Consider the following 20,201-nt stretch of genomic DNA (forward strand, 5'->3'; position numbering starts at 1 on the left):
TGAGTCATCTACTGGTACACTGGTTACTGGTAACTGGTTACTAGGAACTGGTACTACTACTGAGAAATGTCTTAAGTGTCGAATTTTGCAAAGAACAACATTTGCTAGTGCAAGCCATGTTGCAACCACATGTGCAGCGCGGGTGTGTGCAGTTTTACGTGCGTCCCCTGATGAAGTTGTCTGAGCCCAGATATGTGTGTAGACCACAGTGTGGTCTGAGCCCAGACCATTGGTAGCAAGCACCCTCGTGTTACATGTCACGGCATTTGACAACTGACACTAGTCAGTCCAGGCATCAGATTACGAGCGTCTGAGCCCCCATGTACAGAAAGCTCTTACGCTCACTGTTCGTAGATGCCATGCCTGAGTCGTACCTGCTATGGCTCCCCATTGAGACTCAACACTTCCTGACCATCAGAGTGCAGTTATGTGTAGAAAACCAGTCTGAGGACGCTTAGACTAACCTCTGTTATGACTCCAACTCTGTCGAGAGGATGACATCGTCAAGCCATAGTAGCCCTGTTGGCAGGCAACTGTCTGCCTTGTGTCATGGCTTCAGTGAGCAGCCTGCACAAAGTACGATGTCACTCTGACTGCTAGCCCGCTCATTCCACTTACAGAGTAAGCTGCTACAGCTCCTAGATGATGCACGTGAGTCATCCCTGCCACGACTCACTCTCGCCAACACCACTAAGTTGTGGTATGTGTTCCCGGCAGTGACTGCCCAGCGACAGTAGCAGTCAAGAAATGTCCTAGTAAGTCGCTTGCCAGAAGAAGTCCTGCCCAGTTGCCAAGTACTGATGACACCTCACACAAGAGCACCAGCAGGTTGTGCTCCAGGTTGAGTGAACACTGCAGCAACTACTACGATGACTGCTTCACCATTTCAGACAAGACCATACCCTGATACGCCATTATATATATATATATATATATATATATATATATATATATATATATATATATATATATATATATATATATATATATATATATATATATATATATATATATAGGTATCACGTGAGATGAAAAATATGTAGTTTCATTTTTGTTCGGTTTCCTGACGACAACTTGAAAATGCTTCACGAAGTTGGAATAACATGAAAGGTTAGTGCACTTATTACAGTTAAAATGGGTGTGCAAACCGGGGATCAATGATAAGGCTTTGGAGGACGTCTTTGCTTTATATTGGTTCTTCTACACAGGCAGTGTGTTATGGGTGCCCAGGTCTGGAGGGTCATGCCCTTGAGAGAGTGATGAAGTAGAGTTGTTGACTGAGTGATGTCGGCTGCCCAAGTGAGGCAAAGTGAGCATAGGGCAGGCTCAGCTTGGTAGGCCTATAGATGTCAGAACCAGTATATGGCGTGTAATACAAAAGGCGGCCTCACGTGTGATATAAACCCAACTGGGCATACATTGCTAGGCTACCTACCCATGCTCGTCCTCGAACTTGAATGACTAGAAAAGTCTCGGTTTCTCTTTCTCAGGAACAGGGCACAGAACACAGAATAAAAAGATATGTATATATATATTTGGACATGAACAAAAAAAAACTTCCTATAGGAAGGGAAGATAAAAAAGGAGGGGTGCTAAACATCGTGGTCCAAGGCAGTGGGCGTCACTGCACACCTTCCTGCATTTGGACAGATACCTGCAGCACATTACATTGGGAGACATCGCTGCTGCTGAGCTATGGCGTATCAGGGTACAGCCTTGTCTGAAATGGTGAAGCAGTCATCGTAGTAGTTGCTGCAGTGTTCATTCAACCTGGAGCACAACCTGCTGGTGCTCTTGTGTGAGGTGTCATCAGTACTTGGCAACTGGGCAGGACTTCTTCTGGCAAGCGACTTACTAGGACATTTCTTGACTGCTACTGTCGCTGGGCAGTCACTGCCGGGAACACATACCACAACTTAGTGGTGTTGGCGAGAGTGAGTCGTGGCAGGGATGACTCACGTGCATCTAGGTCCTAGGAGCTGTAGCAGCTTACACTGTAAGTGAAGTGAGCGGGCTAGCAGTCAGAGTGACATCGTACTTTGTGCAGGCTGCTCACTGAAGCCATGACACAAGGCAGACAGTTGCCTGCCAACAGGGCTACTATGGCTTGACTATGTCATCCTCTCGACAGAGTTGGAGTCATAGCAGAGGTTAGTCTAAGCGTCCTCAGACTGGTTTTCTACACATAACTGCACTCTGATGGTCAGGAAGTGGCGAGTCTCAATGGGGAGCCATAGCAGGTACGACTCAGGCATGGCATCTACGAACAGTGAGCATAAGAGCTTTCTGTACATGGGGGCTCAGACGCTCGTAATCTGATGCCTGGACTGACTAGTGTCAGTTGTCAAATGCCGTGACATGTAACACGAGGGTACTACCAATGGTCTGGGCTCAGACCACACTGTGGTCTACACACATATCTGGGCTCAGATAACTTCATCAGGGGACACATGTAAAACTGCACACACCCGCGCTGCACATGTGGTTGCAACATGGCTTGCACTAGCAAATGTTGTTCTTTGCAAAATTCGACACTTAAGACATTCACGAACATGTAAGAACACTAGTAATGAAACACTGACTGAGAGAAATTAACACATGACATATCTTCTCTCAATACTTCTCGACAATACTGAATACAAATTGCCCACTGTGAAACTATAACACTGTTGATGTAGTGATGTCAGGCATGACATCGTGAGGGATGCCATGGGGTGACATCAGGGCAGACGTCCAAGGTGACGTCAGGCAGACATCCTGGGGTGACGTCGAGCAGACGTGCAGGGTGACATCCGGGGTGGCTTGCAAGGTGACGTCAGGCAGCGGTGGCGTCTCAAGGTAGCGTCAGGCAGCACGGTGATGTTGCGAGGTGACATCAGGCAAAGTCCTGGAGTGACATCAGGCAAACGTCCTGGGTGACGTCAGTCAGGCATCCTGGGTGACAGTGGACAGATGTCCTGGGTAATGTCTCGAGGTGATGTCGGACAGAGACAAGAGCATGTGGCTTTGGACATCCGGCTTGGTAACCCACGTGGCTCACTCCACATGGCTTGTAGATCCACATGGCTGCGGGATCCACATGGCTTCAAGTGACCTCGGGCACTCGGATACACAGCTCTGGCAAGAATTCACACTGAATTCACAGAGAGACAGCAGAGAGGGTGTATGTAACATTGAATGGTGGTGGTGGTAGTGGCTTGAGGTGGTAAGTGGCGTATGGTGAGGAAGGAACTAAATCCGCTTCCTCCTCTCCTACCCACAAACACATGGAGAATCTATCGCATTGGATGCAGAGCACCACACAAACTCACTTCTGCCTTCCTGAAATAGCCGTGCTGAGCTGAAAACAAAAGCAGAAACGCACAGATGATGCCGGACACATGACTGAAAAACAACGTGGGACACTGTAAAGACCCAGGTGAAGCCATGAAAATTTCTCGAGGAAAATTCAACAAATTTTCACCTGGATCCTGATCCTGTGTCTGCCTGATGAAACTTGCAGACACGACTTCAGGACAACTCGAAGAAAGACAGATGCTTCTTGCTTCGACCACCTTTTCCACCATTTATCATAAACGACTGCATGTTGATCTGGTAGTGGGAATGAATGATAAGTCATTATTGGAGGCTTCTTACTTTATTTGGGTTCTTGTACACAGGCAGTGTGTTATGGCCGCCCAGCCAGGCCCAGGCCCAGAGAGCCATGCCCGTGAGAGAATGACAGTAGAGTTGTTGACTGAGTGACGTTGGCTGCCAGAGTGAGGCAGAGTGAGCATGGTGCCAGCTGAGCTTGGTAGGCTATAGATGTCAGCACCAGTATATGGCGCGTAATACAAACGGAGGCCTCACTTTTGTTATAAACCAACTGGGCATGCACACTGGCCAGTGAATTTTAGGACTCGTCTGCCATGGGTTCAAACCCCACCTGTCCAGTGAATTGAAAATGCTTCTTTAGATCCCCCCCTTTTCTAAAATCTTTTAATATTTAAAAGCATTTTTATCTTTTATCTGCAAAGAATCTTTCTAAGAACCCCCCCCCTCCTTCTTTACCATTAATTCTCATATTTTTTAGTTCCTGACCTTAGTAATTAATCTATACTCCATCTTCCTCAACTCAAATATACACATTGGAATCACACCAATCCTTAAAAGATTAAAACTTTTATATGCTTTTATATATCCTTAAAGATAAGCTAAATAAGCTAATAGGCTCATACCTTATTTATAAGAGTATATCTCTCTCTTTTTAATCCCATTCTCACCTTATATAATCATATTTTCACTTACACTTGTCTCAGGAACACTCACCTCACTTACACTTGTCTGAGGAACACTCACCTCACTTACACTTGTCTGAGGAACACTCATCTCACTTACACTTGTCTGAGGAACACTTATCTCACTTACACTTGTCTGAGGAACACTCATCTCACTTACACTTGTCTGAGGAACACTCATCTTACTTACACTTGTCTGAGGAACACTCATCTCACTTACACTTGTCTGAGGAACACTCATCTTACTTACACTTGTCTGAGGAACACTCATCTCACTTACACTTGTCTGAGGAACACTCATCTCACTTACACTTGTCTGAGGAACACTCATCTTACTTACACTTGTCTCAGGAACACTCATCTTACTTACACTTGTCTGAGGAACACTCATCTCACTTACACTTGTCTGAGGAACACTCATCTTACTTACACTTGTCTGAGGAACACTCATCTCACTTACACTTGTCTGAGGAACACTCATCTCACTTACACTTGTCTGAGGAACACTCATCTTACTTACACTTGTCTCAGGAACACTCATCTTACTTACACTTGTCTGAGGAACACTCATCTCACTTACACTTGTCTGAGGAACACTCATCTCACTTACACTTGTCTGAGGAACACTCATCTCACTTACACTTGTCTGAGGAACACTCATCTTACTTACACTTGTCTGAGGAACACTCATCTTACTTACACTTGTCTGAGGAACACTCATCTCACTTACACTTGTCTCAGGAACACTCATCTTACTTACACTTGTCTGAGGAACACTCATCTTACTTACACTTGTCTCAGGAACACTCATCTTACTTACACTTGTCTGAGGAACACTCATCTCACTTACACTTGTCTCAGGAACACTCATCTTACTTACACTTGTCTGAGGAACACTCATCTCACTTACACTTGTCTCAGGAACACTCATCTCACTTACACTTGTCTGAGGAACACTCATCTTACTTACACTTGTCTGAGGAACACTCATCTCACTTACACTTGTCTCAGGAACACTCATCTCACTTACACTTGTCTGAGGAACACTCATCTCACTTACACTTGTCTCAGGAACACTCATCTCACTTACACTTGTCTGAGGAACACTCATCTCACTTACACTTGTCTGAGGAACACTCATCTCACTTACACTTGTCTCAGGAACACTCATCTCACTTACACTTGTCTGAGGAACACTCATCTCACTTACACTTGTCTCAGGAACACTCATCTCACTTACACTTGTCTGAGGAACACTCATCTCACTTACACTTGTCTGAGGAACACTCATCTCACTTACACTTGTCTGAGGAACACTCATCTCACTTACACTTGTCTCAGGAACACTCATCTCACTTACACTTGTCTGAGGAACACTCATCTCACTTACACTTGTCTGAGGAACACTCATCTCACTTACACTTGTCTGAGGAACACTCATCTCACTTACACTTGTCTGAGGAACACTCATCTCACTTACACTTGTCTCAGGAACACTCATCTCACTTACACTTGTCTCAGGAACACTCATCTCACTTACACTTGTCTGAGGAACACTCATCTCACTTACACTTGTCTGAGGAACACTCATCTCACTTACACTTGTCTCAGGAACACTCATCTCACTTACACTTGTCTCAGGAACACTCATCTCACTTACACTTGTCTCAGGAACACTCATCTTACTTACACGTGTCTCAGGAACACTCATCTCACTTACACTTGTCTCAGGAACACTCATCTCACTTACACTTGTCTCAGAAACACTCATCTCACTTACACTTGTCTGAGGAACACTCATCTCACTTACACTTGTCTCAGGAACACTCATCTCACGTACACTTGTCTCAGGAACACTCATCTTACTTACACGTGTCTCAGGAACACTCATCTCACTTACACTTGTCTGAGGAACACTCATCTCACTTACACTTGTCTCAGGAACACTCATCTCACTTACACTTGTCTGAGGAACACTCATCTCACTTACACTTGTCTCAGGAACACTCATCTCACTTACACTTGTCTGAGGAACACTCATCTCACTTACACTTGTCTGAGGAACACTCATCTCACTTACACTTGTCTCAGGAACACTCATCTCACTTACACTTGTCTCAGGAACACTCATCTCACTTACACTTGTCTGAGGAACACTCATCTCACTTACACTTGTCTGAGGAACACTCATCTTACTTACACTTGTCTGAGGAACACTCATCTCACTTACACTTGTCTGAGGAACACTCATCTCACTTACACTTGTCTGAGGAACACTCATCTTACTTACACTTGTCTGAGGAACACTCATCTCACTTACACTTGTCTGAGGAACACTCATCTTACTTACACTTGTCTGAGGAACACTCATCTCACTTACACTTGTCTGAGGAACACTCATCTTACTTACACTTGTCTGAGGAACACTCATCTTACTTACACGTGTCTCAGGAACACTCATCTCACTTACACTTGTCTCAGGAACACTCATCTCACTTACACTTGTCTCAGAAACACTCATCTCACTTACACTTGTCTGAGGAACACTCATCTCACTTACACTTGTCTGAGGAACACTCATCTTACTTACACTTGTCTGAGGAACACTCATCTTACTTACACTTGTCTGAGGAACACTCATCTCACTTACACTTGTCTCAGGAACACTCATCTTACTTACACTTGTCTGAGGAACACTCATCTTACTTACACTTGTCTGAGGAACACTCATCTCACTTACACTTGTCTCAGGAACACTCATCTTACTTACACTTGTCTCAGGAGCACTCATCTTACTTACACTTGTCTGAGGAACACTCATCTCACTTACACTTGTCTCAGGAACACTCATCTCACTTACACTTGTCTCAGGAACACTCATCTTACTTACACTTGTCTCAGGAACACTCATCTCACTTACACGTGTCTCAGGAACACTCATCTTACTTACACGTGTCTCAGGAACACTCATCTCACTTACACTTGTCTCAGGAACACTCATCTCACTTACACGTGTCTCAGGAGCACTCATCTCAATACACTTGTCTCAGAAACACTTATCTTCATCTCGTCCTCCTCATGATTCTCCGAATAACTTATCACTTCAAAGATTAGTTTGAAAAAAAATGCATAAAGAATCAGTGATAATAACCCTAGGTAGTTCATGAACCACCAATAAATTTTGCATGATGAAAAAGTGTAATATTTCTAATATTAGAGACAGAGTCATTGAAAGAAATACCCTCCAAGACATTAATTTGCTTAAGAAATATTAATCTATTCACACATCTCTGAATTTTATTTTCAAAGGATGAGAGCTTTCCATGAAGTTGCAGTGTCTGACGGGTTGCAAATGTCTGGTATTCATTACCGGCAAGATAAAGAGTTAGACACATGCAACATCTGGGTATCTTTTCTATGTACTTCTACTGTCTTCCAATATCCTTGAATTTGTATTGATCAAGTCACTGGATGGCGAAACGTCTACAATAAAGTTACCCAGATGTTGCACATGTGCCTAATTCTTCTTCAGGTGACTGCTTCCTCAAAATAGGTCATATAATCTGCAAATGAATCAGATACGCAGTCTATGCTAAGTATGGCAACCATTAAATTTTCAGCAGTATGTTCAACTACCTTGCTACCAGACAAGATGATTTAAGCTCTGGAGATAAAATTATAGAACACTTTTGGTCTAATAAGTTGGCATAGAGGAAGTTGATCTCAAGCTTTGAACTCTATACTAACAATATAATATTACAAAATGAAAGCGGCACCAGTTAATTCATCTATCATTCTATCGTGCTGGGGGAGGCGCAAATCGCTTAGAACCCAATAAAATCATCAAACTCCTGGTTCAGGCTAGCCTACTAATATCCATAGGTGTTGGTACCAACAAAACAAGTATTCGTAGAGAAATATAAACGTTGTCTTTAGAACCGGGAATAAAGTTATTATGTGTCTGAAATCGAAAAATTATTCCATGGATTGAAAGACAACACCATCATCAACGTTCAACTAATGTCTAAGTATTTATTTCATAATCACTTCTGTCAAAAATTCTGCCAAACACAGCAGGTTAAGTTAGGTTTGTCAGGAAACAGGATAAGTGTTTCCTGACAACAGGTCTCAGTTATATTATGACCTACAGCTGGAGCTTTTAGTCATCTGACCGAGGCCTTCCGCTGGCTTACCAGTCCACCCCTTTGAAAATTATGGTAACCAAATATAGCAACTTCGCTCATCGTATATAACTCACAGCCACTGTAACTTCTTTTAACCAGCAGGTCACTTTTGCCGAGTCTCCTGGGCCAGTGAACCTCTGTAATATATTGAATATGCTTCACTATAATGTTTATGACTGAATTATTCTTACTGTAGTATGTTTGCAATCGTGTTATAACGATTTCATTAGTTTAGTTAACATTCTACTGAAACCGAGTCCCTAGACACATTACTGGTTTCTGTAACCTTTTGACCACTCCCCGTATGATGAATATACCAAACACACGACGGCCATGATGAGTTTGCGGGTGATTATCGCCCAAATTATGAAGAAGGGATGACTTCCCACCCACATGAAGGGAATTTTTTTTATATTTTATTGAAAAACGCAATACATAGTTATACATGTAGACAATGTAATCAATGAAACGTATCCATTATATATAACAAAAGAAAACTCCACATTCCCTACCGTAGCACTAAACTTATAAGAACTAAACTAAAGACAGCCCACAGCTTCATATACAGGTGGGTTTATTACATCCAAAATTGCAGCCATAAACACAATATGCAATATAACCCAAAAAATGTCACAGGTATTGACATTTTACATAAAACTGTATGTACGAAGACATTCTCAATTATCCAAAAATTCTTTACACACTTATTATTGTTGTATATTAAACTTCATATCAAATACATAATACGTAACACCTCAATAATTACGAAACAAATAAAGGTTTGAAAATAATCTCCACACCTCACCACAGAAAAACTAAACACAGTACAATATAACAAAAGATTCATCCCACCTCACTTCCATACACTACATTCGTCCCACCTCACTACCATACACTACATTCATCCCACCTCACTTCCATACACTACATTCATCACCACAAGCGAACTTACACAATCACGTATATTTAGTAATATTTTTCAAATATAATTTCCAGTTTTAAGTAACAAACTTCTTCTACTATATAATGAAATATACATAGTCATTACTATTAAACATTAACTTAAACAAGACTATATTCTTATTCTACAGACGGCAGCAGTTCTTGCCTCACCATCCTAACCCTACTTAACACATTGTACATCAACACATCCTTATATACCCATCACTCGTCAATAATATTCATTGAACTTCACCGAATACCAATATACAACCCATACTGAGTACATGAAATTCTCTTACATACTGCTATATACACTTTATGTATGATAAAAATCACACACATTACATTATCTCATTATTAGCAGTACATTTGGTACACAGACATATTTATCACGCCCTCATGTCCGTTGCTTAATACAACCACCAATCCTGATAATACATCACAACATATGCCAAATTTAACTGATCCATAACATACATCAGTATACCATTCTGAGTATGACCGTATACTTTTCACATGCACACAAATATTGCTCATTTCCATATCATAAAAATCTTAACTTTTCCCTTACAAACCACCACAAACTTACTTAAAACACACTCCACAACTACGCTGCCATTTCACACCATATCACGGAACTCTTCATACATTCCCAAATTCTGAGACGAGCCCGATGCAACCCCTGAAAATCCAAACACAGCGCCCCCCCTGTTTTTTTTTTTTTTTTTTTTTTTTTTTTTTTTTTTTTTTTTTTTTTTCTTTCCCTTACTCCGCCAACAAACCTCTGACATTCATACTTCGATATCCTTCAGGAAAAACCCTTTCCCATCTACTTCCATATATCCCCCTATTACGACTAAGTGTTTTGTACATTGTTGCAGCCAATACCTTCTTTCGCACCATCCAATCCCCATTACCCCTCATGGCCCATGATACGAAAACAAAATCAGTTATGATGTACACCAAAGCACGCTGCACAGACTCTTCCACACCTCCCACATCTAAACTCAATGCCCTTAATACCGATATCCCTCCCCCACCCACCCTCCTCAAAATCCCACCCATCCACTCCCGTATACACTCCAAATTTTTACAAAAATATACTACATGAAAAGCTGTCTCCCTATCCCCACACACCCTACATACGTCCTCCACCATCAACCCTCTCTCCCGAAGCACCACACCAGACGGCAATATTCCATGAAGGAAACGAAACATTACCTCTCTCACTCTTGGTCTTATGCGCACCAACCGCAACCTTACCCAAATGTCTCCCCATGCATACATTGGGTATATGCCCTCAACATTTGCAATCACCCTCACCCCTACAGCACGCTCCAGAACACCTACCCGTATCCTAGACGGATCTCTAACATACAATAAAGCTCGCAGCACATCCTCACACTCTCTCATCTCTGATCCTACCCACCACCTTCGTGCCTCCTCATATAATGCTTGCACACCCTTCCCCACACGACCGTCCACTCGGATAAACCCCCTCTTCAAATATATACACTTAACCCTTAATCTTATATCTATTAAACCCAATCCACCTTTGTCGACCGGTAGCATAACAACACTTCTACCCAACCAATCACACCCAGAACCCCATATATATCGAAAAACCTTTTTTAGCATTCTAGTTATGTCCGGTCCTGCCAACGGATATACTGCTGCCACATGCCAGACCATACTATATAACATCACATTCACCACTATTACACGTTGATGTATCGTCAAATGCAAGGGTCTCAAAACATTTAACCTACCCACCAACCTATCCACTGCCCTCCCAGAATTAAGCATCCGTGCCTCCCCGGCATTCCCCATATAAATTATCCCACACACCTTTAGTCTATCCACCACACACCAACGCACAGCTGTTTCCCATCGCGCCCTCCCTACCCAATTCCCTAAGACCAATAATTTCGATTTCTCCACATTCACTTTTAAACCTGTAACACCTTCAAAACCACCAATTACATCCTCCACCTCATGTAAACTTTCCTCCCTGCTCATTAGAATTGTTGTATCATCCACATACCCTATTATTCCCATCCCACCATTCTCCACACCACGTACCACCCCTAAACATCGCCCCACAGCCCTATAAAAAGGGTCCTGTATACAAGCAAACAACAGTTGAGACAGAGGACAACCCTGCCTTATGCCTCTACCCATTGAAACCCACTCACCCAATTTCCCATTCACCTGCACACGTACACCTACCCTATTATACAAAGTCTCAATCCAACGTACCATCTCTTCCCCAAAACCCTGCCTCCGTAAGATATGCCACAGTGCCTTTCGTTCTACGCAATCATACGCAGCCTGCCAATCCAATGCTAAGACACCTCCCCCCCTTTCATTCTCCCCCTCCATACTTTCCACAAAATCTTTTATTATTCCATGTCCCTCATACATCGTCCTTCCAGGCACCCCATACTGACCTCTCGCAACAACTCTATCTATCACGCACTTCAGCCTGTTCCCCAAGATTTTTGCGAATATCTTATAATCAGCACATAACAACGACAACGCCCTGTAGTTCTGCACTGTAGTAGGGCCTTCCCCTTTTGGAATCAATACTACTACTGCAGTACGCTGCAACTCGCCCATCCTCCCCTCACTTTTCATCACATTCATCAGGTTCACTAAAAAATCCTTCAACACACTCCAATTCTTCACATAGAATTCACAAGGTAACCCATCTATACCTGGCGCTTTACCTCTCGCCATATTCTCCAAAGCTCTCCATACCTCCCCCTCTTCAATATCCCCACCCAATGCCATACGATCACTTCCACTCAGCACACAAGATACATTCTCTCCCAATCTCTCTAAATCCTCACCGTTCACTCCTACACTCCTCAAATATTTTCCAAACCAACTATCCATAAAACCACTCATACCCTCAGTAGTTCTCAACTCCTGACCCTTCGTATACCCACCTAAGTCCTCGTGTACTACCAGCTTATCAATTTCCATTGCCAACCTGCGTCTCCGCTGACCCCGTAACACACAGGCTGACGGCCTGTCACCCCAAATCGCCTCCTCTAACCCACCTTGCACCCTCGCCTCATCAAATCTCTCATTGTGCATATCCCTTATCTGCCACTTTAATGCTTCAATTTCCTCCATTGGATACACACCTGTCACAGCACCCCTCTGATAACAACCCTGCAACCGCCCCTCTAAATACTGTTGAAGCCCAAATGTCATCCATGCCTCATTCTTTCCCCTTCGCACATAGTATTGCCTGATCCTCGTCTTTGCAACCCCATCCCACCACCCCAATAAATCGCTTGCACTCTTACCCCCACCCCATAAGTCCTCCCACAAACTTTCAAAATCCCCTCCCTCCACCCCCTCACCCAGTAGTCGTACATTCAGCTTCCAGTACCCCAAATATCTCTTAGGCAAACCGTCCCAATTTAAATCAGCATAAACCGCCCTATGATCTGAATAAACGACATTCACCGTCTGCACCCGCGTCACCCTCACTCCCCTTGTCACATACAACCTATCTAATCGTGCAGCATATCCCTTTCTATGAAAAGTGTGCTCTATCTCGCAATCCCCTCCATCAACTATATCCCTCAATCCCACACCTCTCAATAGATCCCCTAAACCTGCCAAAAAACACCCTGCCCCTCTCGGTTCCACATCCTTCCTGCGCACCACACAGTTCCAGTCGCCACCAACTATTGTCACTGACGGTAATGACCGCAAATAATATACCAATACGTTATTCACAAATTCATTCTTTACCCTTACATCATTCTCAGCCGGCACATACACACAAATGACTGCCATCCGCTCACCTCTCCACCACCCATCTATTCTTAACACACGACCCCCCCCCCCTTCACTCCTAAGAACAACAAACGGGCTCGTCTCTCGGATCAGGATTCCCACCCCTCCCTTCATTCGCTCCGAATACATCACAAACACTCTGTACCCATCCACCTCCAATTCCTTTCCCAGCTTGAAATTATGTTCCTGCACAAAAACAATGTCTATAGCATAACGTCTTAAAAATCCCTTTACCCACAGACGCTTCTCACTCGCACACAATCCATTAATATTCACTGTCATGCACCGGAAACCTACTTATGTGATTTCACCCTCTGCCCCTTTTCACCTTTCACTGACACGCTTTCAGTGTGTCTGCTTCGTCCACTTTTCTCTCCACTGCCCACTGGTGGCTTCCCCTTATCCAACACCTGACCAGGCGTACCTTTAGTGCTCTCACGCACCACATCAACCCATGGCTTTTTCCCCGGTCTCTGTGCCGGGGTCAAAACATCATCAGAGTCAGAATATGTCGCCGCCCTCTTACGGTTGACACACTCTGCATCCATTTCCAACTCACTGGATGCCTCCCTGTGAATCTCAGCAGTCACCTCAATCACTTCCACCACTCCTGGCGAGTCATCTGCCATGTTCGCCAATCTTCCAAGTTGCTCATCTTCAATCTGAACATTACTCCTCACCATACTCAAGTTATCCTCAGCAACCTGCCTCTCAAAGGATTTTTCCTGCACGTTCACCAGTAGGCCTTCCTCTACCCGCACGTCACCAATCTGCACAGTCTTCCCGTTCTCCATGGCAGATGCCTCACTTCCCACCAACTGTGACAGTGATGGGCTGGTACCCACCAGTGGCAGCTCACGCTCCACTTCCTCACTCCAGGAAGTGCCACTTCTATGTACAGGTGCCTCATCAGCATGACCCACCTCTGGTTCTGGCTCTTTCACCATCTCACTACCTAGGTCCTTTCTCCGCTGCCATCTCCCACACTGGGCCGCCATATGGTCATATGCACCACATAACCTACACGTCTTCTGCTGCCCAGCGTAGTACACCATTACCTGTGTCCTAAATGCGTCCAGTATGACGTAAGACGGGATGGCATGCCTCAACTCCATCTTGATCGTGAACGTACCATCCGGCAAACCGGCATACGCCCCATCCGTCCATTTACCAGCCATAGCCAGGTGTACAGGTCCATACTGTTCAAATACATACCGCAGATCATTCTCGTCCGCCTCAAATGGCACATTTCGGATTTTCACCCATGTGTAATGCTTAGACACGTCGATTAGGCGAACACGTATCGCTGAATTAACATCCACGCTCCTGTCCTGGTACTTGTCAACCAGCCGTTCATACACTCCAGCTGAACTCAGCTTGACGAAAATACGATAGGCACCATTTAGTGCCACACCATACAGTTCTTGATCCGCAACACCATAGGTGTCACGGATAATTTGCGGTAAAAGCACTTGTGCAGACTGAGGCGTTATTGCACCACGCAATAATTCAATGCACACCGTGTGCAAACGCCTTCTCACAGACTGCGCCATGTTGTGAAAATATGTCTCCTCCAATGGCCAGCAGAGGGCAGTAGTCACACGTCTGCACTCTGCGCAGGTCAAGCGGCGAAATGGCTAATATCCATAGGTGTTGGTACCAACAAAACAAGTATTCGTAGAGAAATATAAACGTTGTCTTTAGAACCGGGAATAAAGTTATTATGTGTCTGAAATCGAAAAATTATTCCATGGATTGAAAGACAACACCATCATCAACGTTCAACTAATGTCTAAGTATTTATTTCATAATCACTTCTGTCAAAAATTCTGCCAAACACAGCAGGTTAAGTTAGGTTTGTCAGGAAACAGGATAAGTGTTTCCTGACAACAGGTCTCAGTTATATTATGACCTACAGCTGGAGCTTTTAGTCATCTGACCGAGGCCTTCCGCTGGCTTACCAGTCCACCCCTTTGAAAATTATGGTAACCAAATATAGCAACTTCGCTCATCGTATATAACTCACAGCCACTGTAACTTCTTTTAACCAGCAGGTCACTTTTGCCGAGTCTCCTGGGCCAGTGAACCTCTGTAATATATTGAATATGCTTCACTATAATGTTTATGACTGAATTATTCTTACTGTAGTATGTTTGCAATCGTGTTATAACGATTTCATTAGTTTAGTTAACATTCTACTGAAACCGAGTCCCTAGACACATTACTGGTTTCTGTAACCTTTTGACCACTCCCCGTATGATGAATATACCAAACACACGACGGCCATGATGAGTTTGCGGGTGATTACCGCCCAAATTATGAAGAAGGGATGACTTCCCACCCACATGAAGGGAATAGGGTGACTATCATTCGCAGGCTGGGCAGGGTGAGCATAATATAGTTATCAAACTGTGATTCTAACTCATGTGGTTGTGTGGCAGCTGGTGATGGAGTGTATCCTGGGGTGCGGAGACATGTCTGACCTCATCAACGGCCTCATTGACGAGATCGGTAAGTATTGAGATTTTAAATATAAAATATTTTAAATAATTTTTACAATCCAATTATAATGATTTTTTTGTATAACTATTATAGGATTATTTTTAAGCGAGTAATTTTACGACACAATGAAAGTTGGGTTCTTCCGGGGATTGAATCCATGAGCTCCCAGACTGGGAGAGCCGCGAGAATCACCACTCGGCTACGGCAGGTGAGTCTTCATCGCCATGAAAGTTGTGTCAAATGTCCATTTTATGTCTAGCTGCTCAGCAGGGTTGGTAAGTACGGTTAGGTAGCCTAATTAGCGGGTGGAGGATCGAACCTGCATGCCTCCTTGTGTTGATAACTCAGCTTCATGTAAATAACAATCCACAGTTCCTGGCACCGAGTACAGCTTCTCTTTCTCTCATGGTTTTCCTGCCAGATGCTGTGGCACTTGTCATTGTTATCGCTAGAGTGGTATAAGGAGACTAGAGTGTAGCTATGTCTGTACATTATTGCTCTAGAAATGTTCTGTTTTCTGTTGTGTGGTCATCGAAATTTTTATTAGTTACAAAAATATATGAATTTGTCAGATAATAGGTTCATTTTAAAAATGATGTAGCTATTTTTTTATATGTATTTTAATTTCTTGTTGCCATATTGCCTTCCAGTGTTACTGAGATACACACACACACACACACACACACACACACACACACACACACACACACACACACACACACACACACACACACACACAAACGATGTAGCTTTTGGGAACGTCATCAAAGACTTATTCACGACCCAGTACACAACTTATGAGGGAAGGCCTAGGGAACTGAAACTGACGACATTAGAAAGTTGAAAAAAACATGGGAGATATAATAACGAGATACAAAATACTTAGAGGACTTGATGGCGTGGAGAGGGATAGACTTCTTGAGACGGGTAACGAATATTACAGAGTACAGTTGAAAATTAAAAACACAGATGAATCACACTGATGTCAAAAAGTGCTTCGTCAGCTTCATGGTAGTCAGAGTGTGGAGTAACATCGGACAGAGAGGTAGGGAAGGCAGGCTCTATGCATAGTTTTAATACTAGGTATGACATAGTGAATTAATAGTGATTGTAGCAATAATAGTTCTAAGGGGTGACAGTGTTAATATTAAATGAGTGTATTAACAATAATATTAGGAATAGTGCAAGTAGTAGCAGGAATATTAACTTTATGTTTAAAACGTTTCTTTTCTCTTAAATTTCTATGCACAGTTTATCATTGAATTATGTTTTATTTTTTAAGTTTCATGCCGACAGTGACAGGATGAAGAGTACGGAAAAATCTTCGCTTTATCATTCTGATCTCATCTGTCCAGAAAGACACTGTAGCCCTCGTGAAGTAGTTCATTATTCTTGGCCAAGATCAAAAGAGTTTATGTTATCAGTTTTCGTTAAACACTTGTACGTTCTCTACTTCTTCTTACTTCCCATCTTCCTTTCCCTGATCACTAACTCTTTCCCTTCCAGCGCCTGTCGTTTTTGATGCAGTCTGGGGTGTGATCGACCCCATCCTTACCAGCGCCTTGGAGAACGGCATCAACGACATTCTCAAGAATATATCCATATCTGACATCATTACTCTGACCCAGACGTAAGTTTTTCCTATTTACACAGTTAAATTTGCAGGAGAAGAGTTGTTGCTCTACCTCAACTCATTTGAAAACCCAGCCCTGTCTAAGGTACACTAACACCCTCCATGGAATGCAACCCACAACAGTCATTTAATACCCAGGTACCTAATTACTGCTAGGTGAACAGAGGCAACAGGTGTAAGGAATTATGCCCAAAGTTTCCCATTGTGCCGGGATCGTATGCCGGTGTCTCAGTTATTAGCCGAAGGCGCTACTGCTTGAGCCACGAGCATGGGATGTTACATTTACCTAAGTAAGCATAACGAATCAAACAGCTTTTATGTCCGTTGTTGTTATTCTGATATATAATTAGCCTCAACTTTGAAGAATAACGAAGTCGTCCTTATTACCGTAGGTGAATTGACTTTATCATACTTTGGTTCATTCTTATTGACAATACCTAAACTGAATTGATTTTCCTTTAATTATCCCTGCTCTATCCCGTCCCTCCGCCCCCTGACCTTCTCTTCCCATTTTTTCTAACTGGCTTGATATACCCTGCTGCTTCATGCGCACGAACTGACCCGTCCTGCCGTATCCTGTTCGCGTGCTCTGCTCTGCTCTGTGTTTGACATGACACGCCGCAATCTCTAGAAAAGAGAAGGATATAGGTAATGGTAACGGGTTCGTGGATCTAGTGATGGAAAGTGTCGACTCCCACATCGTCTCCAGTGGCATGGATCCCGGTCCAGTGCCCAACGCTACACTCAACTTTGGGCTGGTATTTATTTATGTATTTGTATTCAGTAAAACACTACAGCCGTGTAGGGGTGACGGATTTGCTGCAATTAGTTAATGGGATTTTCTGAAAGTATTTATTCAAGTAGGTACGCAGACTCTTAATAGCAAAGGCAGTTATACGTGTATTTGGAGTTGACATCAATTCCTTGTAACTTATTTGGGTTAAAATGTATTGTTGTTACTCACAGGATGAGTGTAGCTGTCCAAGGAGGAGCTCCTTAAACAGCTACACTCATATATTACAGTGCCTTGGTTATTATTATTATAACTAATTATCATCATTTTGGTTAAATAATTTATTTCATGATGACGCTGATGATGACTGATGATTGGTGATGATTATACGCACAAAAATTTTGCATTAGTCATGAAAAATGATAGGAGGGATAATGATAGTCTGTGTTTAATGACTAGTGCGCTGGTTCGCATGCAGCAAAATTTCTATGAAACAAATTATTTAGCAATAATCCAATGTAACATGTACTCTTTGTATGCTAGAGTGAAGATAAAACGAAAATATTCTATAGAATAATTCATTATAGCATCATGGAGGAGAGTTGAGTGTTTGGTTGTGTCACAGGGGACGGCAGCGCTGTATGGTGGGCAGCTGTCAGGTCTCTCTACTATGCACAGAGACGGCTTAGCCACGATCGACAAAGTTGCAGACTGGGTCTTCCTCTACGCCAACGTTGCTGTCGAGAACCTCCAGGTTAGTGTACGGGGAAGTGGTGGATGGACGAGTGAGCAGAGGTTAATAGTGGAGTTTAGTAGCGTGAAGAATGTGTAGGATGGCTTGTAGCTACATAACCGAGTGATGGTGCTTGTAATTAAGACTGTTCAGGGGGAAACCTTAAGACGTGTATTATGTTCAAACATCTGGCCACTGGATATTGATTATTGGTGTTAATTTCATTTAATTACATTAATAGTAGTTTATAGTCCCTGGTAGTAAGTGTTGATTTTAAACTAAATCTTGTGATAATATTTTAATCCCCGGCGGCAGTTTATAGTCCCAAGAGGTTTGTCCTGGTGGTAGTTTTACATCCTCTAGAGGCAGCTCTTGGCTGTACAGTTTTTGATGATTGCCCCAGAGTGCGGGTCTATTTTTTTCCCCCTGGGCGGTAGTTCACTTGGTCGTAGCAGATCTTACGGCAGTACTGTGACGGTTTCTATTTTTATAGTTAGGATTTTTAGTTAGGCTTAACAGGTTTGAACTATAAATTTTTGGGTAAACACGTCAGTAGGTCCAATAATTTCCCCGTTGATAAGTTACAGAGCTATAATGATTCCTGGATGTTCATACTTGTACCTAACGACCAGAAGACGGACTCTTAATTGTGCTGATGACTCTTATTATAAAAAATACAGCTAAATCCGTATGGGCTAACAAGGTTTTACAAAGATTATTCTTGTGAAGTCAATCATGGGCTGAGAACTTATGACTTTCTCTTTAAAATTAAAATAGCTGCGTCATTATTTACAGTGAGGAGAGCTGTGTGACCCTGGTGGGTTTAGCGTTTAGTTTTAATTATAATATTTACAGTGAAAAGGAAGAAAATTATTGTATTGGTAAGCTCTGAACCCGTAGGGGTCATACAGCAGCTGGGGATTGCAAGATGATCAGGTGTGATGTGTGGTAGAGTAAGGCAATGTCTTCAGCATAAGGGCACCTCTCCTTTATTGAACAGAGATTAAAAGTTAAAATAAGGGATTGTACTTACTACCAAGGACACGTCCAAGTACTGTATATAAATGGCCCCTCAAGGGAGGTTCCTTGACGCTGGTGAGGGGCTCTTGATCTAGGGAATTGGATCTGTGTTCCAGTTCCCTGAATTAAGCCTGAATACCTTTCACCCCCCCCATCCCCCCCCGTCTATGTTGATAAGTTTTCACTTCTAGGAGTGGTATAAACCTTGGTAATAAATACCGACAAGTTGGTTTAGAAAGACACGTAAGCAAACACTATGACATAAGAGATCAAGGTCCCAGGACCGAAACGTTTTCTAATAAATGTCATAGTGTTTGCTTACGTGTCTTTTTAAACCAACTTCTAGGAGTACCAAAGACCT

General features: G+C 42.9%; 1 protein-coding gene across 1 annotated transcript in view; it reads left to right on the top strand.

Annotated features, from left to right (window-relative positions):
* LOC128698962 (uncharacterized) overlaps positions 1 to 20,201 on the top strand; it is a 70,429-nt gene that overhangs the window by 16,529 nt on the left and 33,699 nt on the right. Inside the window, exons 6-9 of the mRNA XM_053791419.2 lie at positions 15,661 to 15,730; positions 17,228 to 17,351; positions 17,986 to 18,112; positions 18,713 to 18,841. Of these exons, the coding sequence (XP_053647394.1) occupies positions 15,661 to 15,730; positions 17,228 to 17,351; positions 17,986 to 18,112; positions 18,713 to 18,841 (450 nt within the window). The remainder of the gene's footprint in view (positions 1 to 15,660; positions 15,731 to 17,227; positions 17,352 to 17,985; positions 18,113 to 18,712; positions 18,842 to 20,201) is intronic.

This window comes from Cherax quadricarinatus, chromosome 55 (genome assembly GCF_038502225.1).
Source record: "Cherax quadricarinatus isolate ZL_2023a chromosome 55, ASM3850222v1, whole genome shotgun sequence".
NCBI classification, from domain to species: Eukaryota; Metazoa; Arthropoda; class Malacostraca; order Decapoda; family Parastacidae; genus Cherax; species Cherax quadricarinatus.